Raw genomic sequence first — 11,259 nt, forward strand, 5'->3', positions numbered from 1 at the left:
ATAGCCATGTAATTGCTGCTCTGATGGCCCAAAACCCGCTGTTATGGGAAGAGTAACATGCTGCTTTGCACATTTGCCCATGAATATTTTTGAAAGTCTAATTTGTTTTTCTTTTAGCTATTTTTATACCAGATTCTGCGTGGCTTGGCCTATTGTCATAGGAGGAAGGTGCTACATCGAGACCTGAAACCACAAAATCTACTCATTAATGAGAAAGGAGAACTAAAGCTAGCAGACTTTGGTATGGACTGAAAAAAAATATTTATTATTTTATTTGAGCAGTGTTTTCTTTACTGAGTTACAGTTTTAAGAAAATCTTTGAAATAAACCAAGGTTTGTAAACCTTGTTGAACCTAGAAATCATGTGTGGGTAGGAGTGTTCATGTACCCAAACCGTTTGTAAGCATCAGGGAAATTAATCACTGAAAATACACATTCACACCATTTCTGTGTATACCTTTATTCATTCCAAAGGCTACTGAAGCCAATATTGTGTAACTCTGACTAGCTTTATATAGCTGATGAGATCCTGTCTTCATTTTTTTTGCTATTGCTTGTGTTCCCATAAAGGGAAAACGATAAAATTATTTAATTGAGATCATTAGACCAGCTCCATGCTGCCAGAGGGTTTCTATGGCAGCTGGATACCTCCAATGTGGTGCATACTAGGCTGTCACTTTTAGCATGAACTGGCCTGAAAAAATAGATTTTTAAGTCCATTGTGTGCTGGATACCTGTATTGGTCAGCTCAGTGGGGGAAGTCAGCCCACATGGTTTGAAGCTGCTGGAATTTCAGGTTTGCAGCTCATGTCTGACTTTTTGAAAGTCATCCAGATAATTATTTTTGTTTGTTAATCTGTTTTGGGTAAGAGTTTGATTGTTTGACTTCAGCGTTTCTGGTTTGTTGTTGGTTTGTTTGTTTTTTAATTTGTTTCAGCATCCAACCTGAACTATGCCTCATCTTACGGCTCTTTCTGTGCCTCATATATGGGATACGGTGATAAGTGTCATAGTTCTTTGTATATTCTGTCTGCCAGCCACTCCAGTTTTAAGCATCATCTGTTAGTAGTTTTGTTACCACTCACTTTTATCTAGGAAGGACCCTTATACCTGCATTATACTCTTTTATTTGATATTTTAAATTAAGTTAAATAATTTTTTCTCTCCAATATGCAACACCACATGTGTTCACGCCTCATTGGTTTGTTTTATTTATTTATCCCACAGGAATTGTACCATGTTTTCAGAATAAAATACTTTATATTCAGTTACAGCTCAATCCCCCTGCCCCCGACACACTTTCTCTGGCCATGACAGCAGACCTGTATAAGGCTTTGTCTATGCCACGCAGCTTTTAGCAACACAGCTGTGCTGCTGCAGCCGTGCCACTAAAAGCTGCACAGTGTAGCTGCTGTTTGTTTTGTTGGCAGGAAAAGACAAAAACTTTCACCCCCCACAAGCAGCAGCAGCTTTGTCAGCAGGAGAACGCTCCTGCTGACAAAGTGCTGTTTACACCAGCACTTTTAGTCAGTAAAACTTTTGTCGGTCAGTGGAGGTGGAGGGTGTTTAACACCCCTGAACGACAAAAGTTTTGCCGATGAAGTTCCAGTGTAGACAAAGCCTAATTGAACTGTAATTAATCTTTTATAGGACTAGCTTTCAACTTGGTAGTTAGGACCCCAACCCTATCTTTGTTCCCTTTCTCTGGTTTTCTGATTAAGTCAATTTTCTTAGTCATTTGTGATTTCATCCTTGGACACCAGGAAATATCCCTGCGTATCAATTCCTGTGGTGCTTTTTTTTTGAATGAGTGGGAACCAACAGAAAGGATTTCTAGTGATTACAGGCCAAATCATCACCACAGGGCCAAAGAAACTCCGTGAACTTTATCTTGCAGAATTTTCTTACAAATAATTTTGTTAAGATGATGGGGAGGAGCGTTCCCCACCTGGTGAATTGCCTGGTGAATTGCCTGGCCCTTCTAACTCATGGATGTTCTAAGATACTTTGGGAAGTCCGGTGAGCATCTACAGTGGATTGGGGCATTCACATGGATTATATTGCTATTAGCCATTATTCTCCATGTCAGTAAGGCTCCACTAGTGGCCATGTTACCATTGGTTCCTCACCCACACCTGGACGAAAATGCCCCCGAAGGGAGCAGTTGCCAGTAGAGAACAGAATGTTGCCTAAGACAGTGCTGACATGGTCTGGCATTATTACTCTGGGAAGTCCCTTTGGACGTGGAGGGAGAGAGCAGTTTTCCTGTGGCTCCACCACTTCACTGCCCAACCACCCCCCTCACTCCCAATATCACAGAGTTCCAGATGAGATAGAGCTTAGGGGATTCCATAGACTGAGGTGCAAGATGATGTCACATTGACTCAGTGGGCCCTTCCGCTGATGAAATGTGGGTGATCTCAGCATGTTTTGCTCCTTTTTCCTGCGTCAGTGCTTGAAAGAACAGTGGGCATGATCCAGTCCTATATATTTAAAGGTGAATCACAGTTTTATTGGAAAAATATTGAGCCCTATAAATATATAATTAATTATCCAAATTGGGAGGATAAGAAGTATATTTATCAAGTACGTTATGCTAAACTTGCCTTTTAATAATTCTTCAATTCTATTTAAAAAATTTCTTAAGCAGTTCAGTACTTAACACTGCCACTACCCTATGCCCTTATTCTACAGGAGTTTCTGATAGCTGTGATAGCCTAAAATTTTAATCTGACTTTATTTTTTTTGAGGATGACTCCCCCTCACCACCCCATCACTATAAGAAGGGAAGGGGGCAGCCTTTGGAGTGATACTGTAGATCTGTGATTTCTCCCTGGTTGAGGTCCTTAACTGAGCCATTACCCAGGGAGAAATGCTTTGGGACAGCCAGCCATTTTAAAATTCTTAATTTACATGCTGATTTGATGTGGTTCTGCCAGATTGGGGTGTCAGTCATTCTCAAGGGCTAGATTGCTCTCAGTTGATTTATATCCCCAAACAGACAAAAATATATTTACATTGATGATAATTGAAATGTATAAAAGCAAGAAAAATGCTGCTTGAAAAGTTATTAGGGTTTGATTTAAGGATATTTACTTTGTATTTTTTGTTATATGATATTGACAGTTTGTGTTTTTTAACAGTTATAAAGCTTTAACTTTTTGAATCTCAGTGTCTGGTGTCATTAAATAATTGTCTAACCCCTCCAATGGGTGAGTCCCTTCATTTCCTGCAACAGTGAAAAGTTAAATCCATAAAAACAAAAATAAAAAAGCATAAAAATAAACATCAATATTGTCCATCAAAATGATAACAAAAAATTAAAATGAAATTTTGCCCAGCCTAATTATAACAATATTTTACATTTATTTCAAAAGTGAAACACTTTTAAAAAAATGTTTGGTTGCTGAGTAATAATATCCGGATCTATCACATCACTTACAAAACAGAAGCACTTAAAAGTAAGGAAATGAATAATTAAGACCATTGTAAATCTTGCATTGCCCACGTGATAAGCAAGTTATTCTCAAGTATACAGTAATGCATATTTCACAACAACACAAAACTTTCACTCTGAAAAAATGGTATTCCTTTTGGATAAGAACGAACTTATGGTGTCGTGAATGGTCAGTATGATTTCATTCATTTTTAAGATGCTTGCAATAAGGTCACTGCTTTGCACCATTTAGCCCGGCTTCAGACTAAAAATGAGGAAGCCAAGAAAGCAGAAGCACAAACAAAAGCAAATAGATGTACACAATATTTTAACTGAGGGAAATGGTAGATACCATTCCAGAAAAAACACATTATATTTTTATTTTTATGAAGGTTTGGCTAGAGCGAAGTCTGTTCCTACAAAGACCTACTCCAATGAAGTTGTCACATTATGGTACAGGCCACCTGATGTTCTCCTTGGATCTTCCGAATATTCAACTCAAATTGACATGTGGTATGTTTGTTTTGGTCAGATTTTAATTTTTGTTCATACTCAAGTTGATGTGTTATAATTGTCCATTAATTCTTGTAACTGAGTATAACAGCTCCCTCAAAATTTCAGACAACTTCTATAGGGTTACGTTTAAGATATGATAAATAAAATTGCTGATAAAGAAAGTTGCTAACAATGCATCAATTGTGCTATTCAATATTTAAATCCAGTTTGACATGATGGCATTATTATATTATATTGATTAAATATTTATTTTATATGTCTAGTTTATCAGTTGTTCCCTTTGCTTTGTGCGTGTGTGTGTTTAGGAAGGAAAAGATATTATCTATGTACTGCAGAGGTTTTGTTCAGCACTTGTGAACTCTTTGGCTGTTTTGTTTTTTTTTCTTCATTTACATCAGTATTTCCAATAGAGGTACATAGTTAATGGCAAATTGATATAGCAATTTTTTTAACCTGATAAATCACAAAGATATTGAGCAGCTGAATGTTTTAAAGGGTAAGTTTTTTGTTTATTTTTTACTTACTTATTCATCTTTCCTTTTCTTTGCCTTTATAAAGGGGTGTTGGATGCATATTTTTCGAAATGGCATCTGGAAGACCTCTCTTTCCTGGTTCAACTGTTGAAGATGAACTGCACTTAATTTTCAGACTTTTGGGTAAATTGAGTATTGTTACCAATAATATTACACTTATAGATTTACTTCACCATTCTAAGAGAGGGTTTCTGAAAAATAATTTGTAACTATAAGGTACAGAGCAGATCCTTCTTCTATAAAGAGGGAATGAATTTTGAAGTTGCATTTAGATGAAGATGAATAAATACAATGTTACTCATTTTGTACAAGTTTGAGTCTGTACATTTTAAACAAAATGACTGAAGTTGTAAAACATTCCTTCCTTTTCCATTGTGGCATGTTACAGGGCCCCAATGCTTAAAATTTATTTCTAAGTCTTGCCTATAATTAATATAACTTGTATAGATTTAATTTCTTTTGATTTAAACACAGGAACTCCTTCTCAAGAAACATGGCCAGGCATTTCTTCCAATGACGAATTTAGGAACTACAACTTTCCCAAATACAAACCACAGCCTCTAATCAACCATGCACCAAGGTATTTTATGTTTCATTACTAGAATTTCTACTTGTACAGTGGCTGCTATATTTGTGTCCACACACCTATTTTTACACAAGAACCAGTTTCCGTGTGTACTGTGCTGTTACATGTTAACTATATGTCCCTTAAAAGATCACATGTCAAACTGTTTTACTGTAGGCTGAAGTTAATGGTATCTAGCAGAGTTCATTAATTTGAGATTTAGCACTACTGAGTTCCTGATTACTTGGAGCACTGTAAATCCAAACACTGAGACTCAATAGTGGCATATATAACTATAAGTGTTATTTATTATGTCTACATAGTAGGACTATTCACACTGCAGCTACTAAATTCCCAAAATCCCATCCCATCATGTAGTAGGATTATTGTAAAATCTGAGAAGAATTCTTTGATGCAGTCCTTCTGTGGCGATTCTAAAGCCCTGGTTAGGAATTTGAAGGGTCTGTATCTAGTACATTTCAAGTATCATTGCCATAACTGAACTTTTCAGCAAAGCCAAACACATGATGAAGCATGTTCCTTTTGATTGTAAAGAAACATAGTTTAGCACTCTTACCCTCCTATCCAATCAGTGAGTTTCGGTTTTAAAAGCTATTGGGAAACCATAAAATTGCTCACATCAGATGACCTTGTCATCCTATTGAGTCACAGTCCAAGGGTCAGGGTCCTTCTCTATCTCCCCACTGATTTATCATCAGTAAATTCTACAACTCGTGTTTACAGTCAGTCTTTTGAGATGTCGGGATATCTTTATGTATGTACATATGTATAAACACAAACACACAGAAGATGTTCAGGTGTAAGTATTGCTTTAATTTTTAATTAAATTACATTTTGTTTTGAAGTGGGATATCATCTTATGAAATCCACTCCATTCTAACTTTGCACTTGTGAATATTGCTCACTAAACTATTTGGTGTTTTTTGTTATTTCTAGGCTAGACTCCGAAGGAATTGAATTGATAGCAAAGTTCCTTCAGGTAAGATGCTTTCCATGTTTTATCTTTTGTAAAATGTATTTTTAGATTCCTTTTTAAAGGCTCAAATCCACAAAATCAGTTACATCATATATGCAATTGAAGTTTGAGTAGGGCATTAAGTACAGTTGATAACAGGTTCACTGTGTGATGGCTAAGGCTAAGATTTTTTCAAGGTTACTTTTTGGAAAAGTCACGAACAGGTCACAGGCAATAAACAAAAATTCACAGAGCCCGTGACCTGTCAGTTACTTTACTAAAAATAACCGGTGGTAGGGCTAGGAACGGGGGAGGAATGGAGTCCTATGCGGGGGGGGGGGGGGGGGGGGAAGACGGGAGACGGGAGACTGACAGGCTGAGCCCCCCCCCACCATGGCAGACGGTACAGCCCCGACTCCAGTGGCTGCGGGGGGGGGCACAGCCATGGGGGAGACACAGCCCTTGCTCCAGAAATTGCCCAGCTGCGGGGAACGGGTGCGTAGCCCGACTGCGGCCCCAGCCAAGTCCTGGCTGCAGCAGCAGGAGCACACGGTCCTGGGAAGCTGCAGCCTCCGGGGCTGGGGCGCACAGCCCCGGCTGCAGCCCCCGCCAAACCCGGGAAGCTGCAGGGCTGGGGCGTGCAGCCCCCGCCAAACCCGGGAAGCTGCAGGGCTGGGGCGCGCTGCTCCCGCCAAGCTGGGATTCCATGGGGCTGGGGCGCACGGCTCCAGCTGCAGCCCCTGGAGTAATCTACATCGCTGGGGCTGCAGGGTCCTTGTTCCAGCCAGCACCTGTTGCAGGGAAGGAATACACAGTCCCGCGTCCTCCTCCTGAATCCCTAGAGGTCACGGAGGTCCAGCAAAGTCATGGAATCTGTGACTGCCGTGACCTCTGTGACTAAATCATAGCCTTAGTGATGGCTAACTGAGTGGGTTGAAGTCCACTTACCCCCTAGGAATTCAGGGATTGTTCTCTAATTTTAGATGGCCACATTTTTGTTTTCCTGGCTTTTTATAAAATAAAATGTAATCCATAGCTGAATTCTCACTACATTTGTTAATAATTAAAGCTGAATTCAGCAAACCTAGGCTTGAAGCACATAGTGAACAGCAAAATGAGCCAAGGAGAGAAGAAGGTTAAGATACCCAAGAATCAGACTAAAGTCTTAAAAAATAGAATGTAAAAAGAGAGCATTTAGGTACAGTAATTTTATTATAGGTATGAATTTAATAAGTATGGTTCTGGCTATAAGTGCTCTTTACGGTTAGGCTTTGCCTTTCTGTGTTCAGGCAGGAAATTGGGCTGTATGTGTTTCCTTTCCACATTGGAAGTCATTTTAGAAGTAAGCTGAGTCCTAGGGATTATTAGGCTGAGGAATCTGCCCCAAATTATTGGTTGTATGGTGGGAGCCCTGTAACCCAAATATGGACCCAGTTAAATGCGTGGTATGTGAGATGAGTTGAGCATATTCTGCCTCTACTTAGTATAAAATTCAGAAAGTTGCAGCCTGCTGCTTAAAAGCCACCCCAGTATCTGTCTTTTATTCAGCTGTGTACCCTGAGCAAACATTGCCTGAAGCTCGTGCCTGAAGTTTGTTCTTGCATGCTCAACACGTTTTATTAGTGAAATAAACTCATCATTATCTTTGGGGTCCAAAAATGCAAACGCAAAACCAGTTGAGTACACTGTTATGGATCAGGAGATTGTGTGAAATCCTCTTTAATAGAAAGTGCCACAGCGTAATGCATAGTGTTGTGAAATCTTTTTTTAAAATCTAAGAGTGCAAGAGAGACCTCATTTCATTTCAGCTCAATATGAGCATATACAAATAGCCCAATTTCAATCTTTTCATTAATTGTCACTAGAAAAACTGTAGGGAAAGCAAAATTATATTTTTGATTCAATCTTTTGTGTTAACAGTATGAATCTAAGAAAAGAGTTTCGGCAGAAGAGGCCATGAAACACGCATACTTCAGAAGTCTAGGAACAAGGGTACATGCTTTGCCTGAAAGTAAGAGAAATAAAAAAGTAGTAATGTGCCATTGACCTTGGTTGATAATATCTTTATTTTATTAATAGTAGCACGACGTATTATCTGTGATTAAACTCTAAAAATACCAAAGATCTTTTGAAATGGTGCATAGGTATTTAAACAGATAAAAGTATGTTACATCACAAGATGGGTAACTTTTTTAGGCAAAACTCTCAAAGACAAATCAACAGCATAAATTCAAAATATAATGGATTTTCTATTTACATGAGTTGTTAAAGATATTTTTGATTGTTTGCATAGAAGAGAAATATCTTTTATAATGAGTAGATTTGTGAGTTAGACTTTTGTGTGTCTTGTTTTTACTTGCAGGGTGCCCACTTCATAAAGAAAACTCATGAGATACCAAGGCACATTAGTGGGTTCAAGATATTTATCAGCATTTTAGGGAAGGTAGTTTATCTACTCCAGATGAGGATGCGCTTTTTCCAGATTTATACTGGTGTAACTGAGAATAGAATTTCGTCAATAAAATTTAATCACATTTGAGTGCAACCTTCATTTTCTTTTATTGTTACAGGTGTCTCAATATTCAGTCTGAAAGAGATTCAGTTGCAGAAAGACCCTGGCTTTCGAAATTCCTCGTACCCCGAGACAGGTATGGAAACATTCATCATGGTATTTCTCATGTTTTCAATCTAGAGTGCTGTGTTAGATGTACTATAAACTGAAAATAATGTGTAAAAAATTATTTTTGTGAATATATGGAAATTATTTATTCAGATTCATAAAATACATATACAGTTAAACATACAAAAACAAATGAGTTTTACTTGAGATGGGAGGGGACAAGTAGAGGGGACAAGTAGCATGAAACCAGCACTTAAAAACAGTCACTTTTTGACTGCTGAATAACTTATCTGATACACAATGGAAGGAGCACCAAATATATCGCGTCAAAGGACAGAGAATACACTGGACTGCATTAGCAAGAGATTTAATATAGGATCAGATATTACAGCAAAGGACACTTATAGAAACACATCTCAGGAGAGTGCCGTAACAGTGTGTGTTGTAAGAATGCTTCAGTTTCTTAACAGAATTCATGTTATGTTTTAGCACATGGGAAGAACAGAAGGCAGAGCATGCTTTTCTAAGGTGGTAATGCAGTTTCAAGCCCAAGAGTATCTCATCAATCAAGGACTCAGAACTGAAGTTTCTTTCGGTGGACTTGGAATCTCAGTTTGTCTACACTGTCCTCTTCGCAGTGGAGTCTTTTATTTCCAACATGCAGATTATGTTTTTATATTTGTTGTCACAGTGTGACAATTTTTTGTACAGTTGGTTTTAAGGTCTCCTCTGCCATTAGAGCCAGTAGGTTACAGCTGTTGATGTAACTGTAGCTGCAATTTTTGTGCAGAACTGAGAAACACAGTGCATTATTTATTGCGGAATCATTGCTGCTAAACAACTACTGTCTGTATAGTTAACACAACAGTTGAATGCCTAAAAAATTTGCAATGGCTTTAGAATATGTGAATGCATCTGTTTCTCTTCATAAACTGTTTTACTGCTGCAGTTTTGTATTTTTTAAACTGCAGTGTTTCCTGGAATGTAAACATAGCTTTGCTTGACTATAGGTGAATCATCTTTAACGCTCTAAGTTCATAGCACTTAATTCCTTATTTAACATTGGCAATACAGTAGATGAAATATTATAAAGCACATTCGTTTCTTATTAAGAGAGTTGATTCAAACAAGTGAATGGTTATCTATTATTTGCTCTCAGATCTTATATCAGTTACAGGTAAAGGAGATGGGATGATACATTTTGTCAGGATTTACTCTGATTGAAGATATTTGCACATTATTGTGCATATGGCTCCTCCTGATGCAATGACTTTTTTACCTGGTTTTTAACCTAGTTAGAAATATAAATAGTAAAAAGATCATTCATGTACATTATGCCCTGTTTTTCTTTTGAAACTATCTTTGTCTTTACAAGAGAACAGGATGACTAATTACAAGAGCATGGGAATAATGTCCCATTTCCACCCCCCTCTTGTTGCTCCCTCTTTATGATATTATTCACTTGAAATCAACTGGAAAGATGCAAGTACATACTTGATAAGAACTCACTATATACTGGAGACATTTGAAAACATGGGAACTTAGAGGGTTTTTAAGATCTTAGATGTTATCTGTTTACCAGAGATAGTAAACATGTTACTACTATGCTTATGCATCTCAGTGAGTATCATAAGTACACCCTTGGTAATAGTAACAGTATTTTTAAGCATTTGTGTTCACCTTTATGAACCTATTTGTTTAGTGCATCTTAAAGAGACTGTAAATCTTTATTGGTATATTTTGAAATGGTCATGTAAATCTTTGGCTGGTATATCATGAATATAGTCATAGATAACTTAATTTTTTCCTGACATTCACTGTAAAACATTCAGGGGTCCTACCATTTCGGTTCAGGAAATCTTGTAGTTTATTGTTATTTAACAGTATTAAGTGAATTTTTGTATATTTCATTTTAACTTTATTTGTGAATAGTGATTGTGGCATGTTTGGGAGCATTTTATTAATATTTCTTGATGCTGGTAAATTTAATTGGGATTTTTTTTTTTATTTTCTGGAAGAGACAAACTCACGTGTAATGGTGAATATTGGACCACTACTGCTTTTCAGCATTTGTAAACTGGTTTTATGTTAAAGAAATCCTGTAGGCCTAACAAACTGCTGTTGTTTCTAACTGACAGACCTGTATTAATATTGTACTTTTGAAAGTATAAATATTATATGGAATTCCTTGGTTTTGTTTTGAAGTTTATAATTACAAAGGCTCTGTGTTGTTAAAATATGGATTTGGTGAACTGCAGTTTTTTGGGGGAGGAGTTAGTACATTTTTAGCCAGCTCCATACCGAGCAGGACTGATTGATTCTAAACTTAGCTTATCACTAACTCTCATAACATTGAAGCAGTAGCAGTGGCATCAGCCGGACTCTTCAATCCTAGAAGGGATTTTACAAGGCAAAATGACCTCATTGTAATTACCGAGTGCCCAATTCTTCAGTTAAAACAAACGTCCCACAGATGTCAGGTAGGCGTTTTGCCTAAGACTCAGGGTCCAGTGCATATATGTGCCTTCCATTGATATCAGTGGGTGAGCTCTACGTACGTCCAAGGGCAGAATTTGCCTGTGAGGAAGAACTGAAAAGATTGTCCCTAGGTAA

General features: G+C 37.6%; 1 protein-coding gene across 2 annotated transcripts in view; it reads left to right on the top strand.

Annotated features, from left to right (window-relative positions):
- Window positions 1-10,830, top strand: part of CDK17 (cyclin dependent kinase 17) — a 189,110-nt gene extending 178,280 nt beyond the window's left edge. For both annotated transcript variants that reach the window (XM_048835534.2, XM_048835535.2), the window contains exons 10-17: window positions 118-241; window positions 3,829-3,949; window positions 4,511-4,608; window positions 4,960-5,065; window positions 6,008-6,050; window positions 7,947-8,037; window positions 8,597-8,674; window positions 9,136-10,830. In XM_048835534.2, coding sequence (XP_048691491.1) covers window positions 118-241; window positions 3,829-3,949; window positions 4,511-4,608; window positions 4,960-5,065; window positions 6,008-6,050; window positions 7,947-8,037; window positions 8,597-8,674; window positions 9,136-9,173 — 699 coding nt within the window. In that variant the 3' untranslated portion in view covers window positions 9,174-10,830. The remainder of the gene's footprint in view (window positions 1-117; window positions 242-3,828; window positions 3,950-4,510; window positions 4,609-4,959; window positions 5,066-6,007; window positions 6,051-7,946; window positions 8,038-8,596; window positions 8,675-9,135) is intronic.
- Window positions 10,831-11,259: the final 429 nt, after the last annotated feature.

The sequence above is a fragment of the Caretta caretta genome, chromosome 1 (genome assembly GCF_965140235.1).
Source record: "Caretta caretta isolate rCarCar2 chromosome 1, rCarCar1.hap1, whole genome shotgun sequence".
In the NCBI taxonomy this organism is placed as follows: Eukaryota; Metazoa; Chordata; order Testudines; family Cheloniidae; genus Caretta; species Caretta caretta.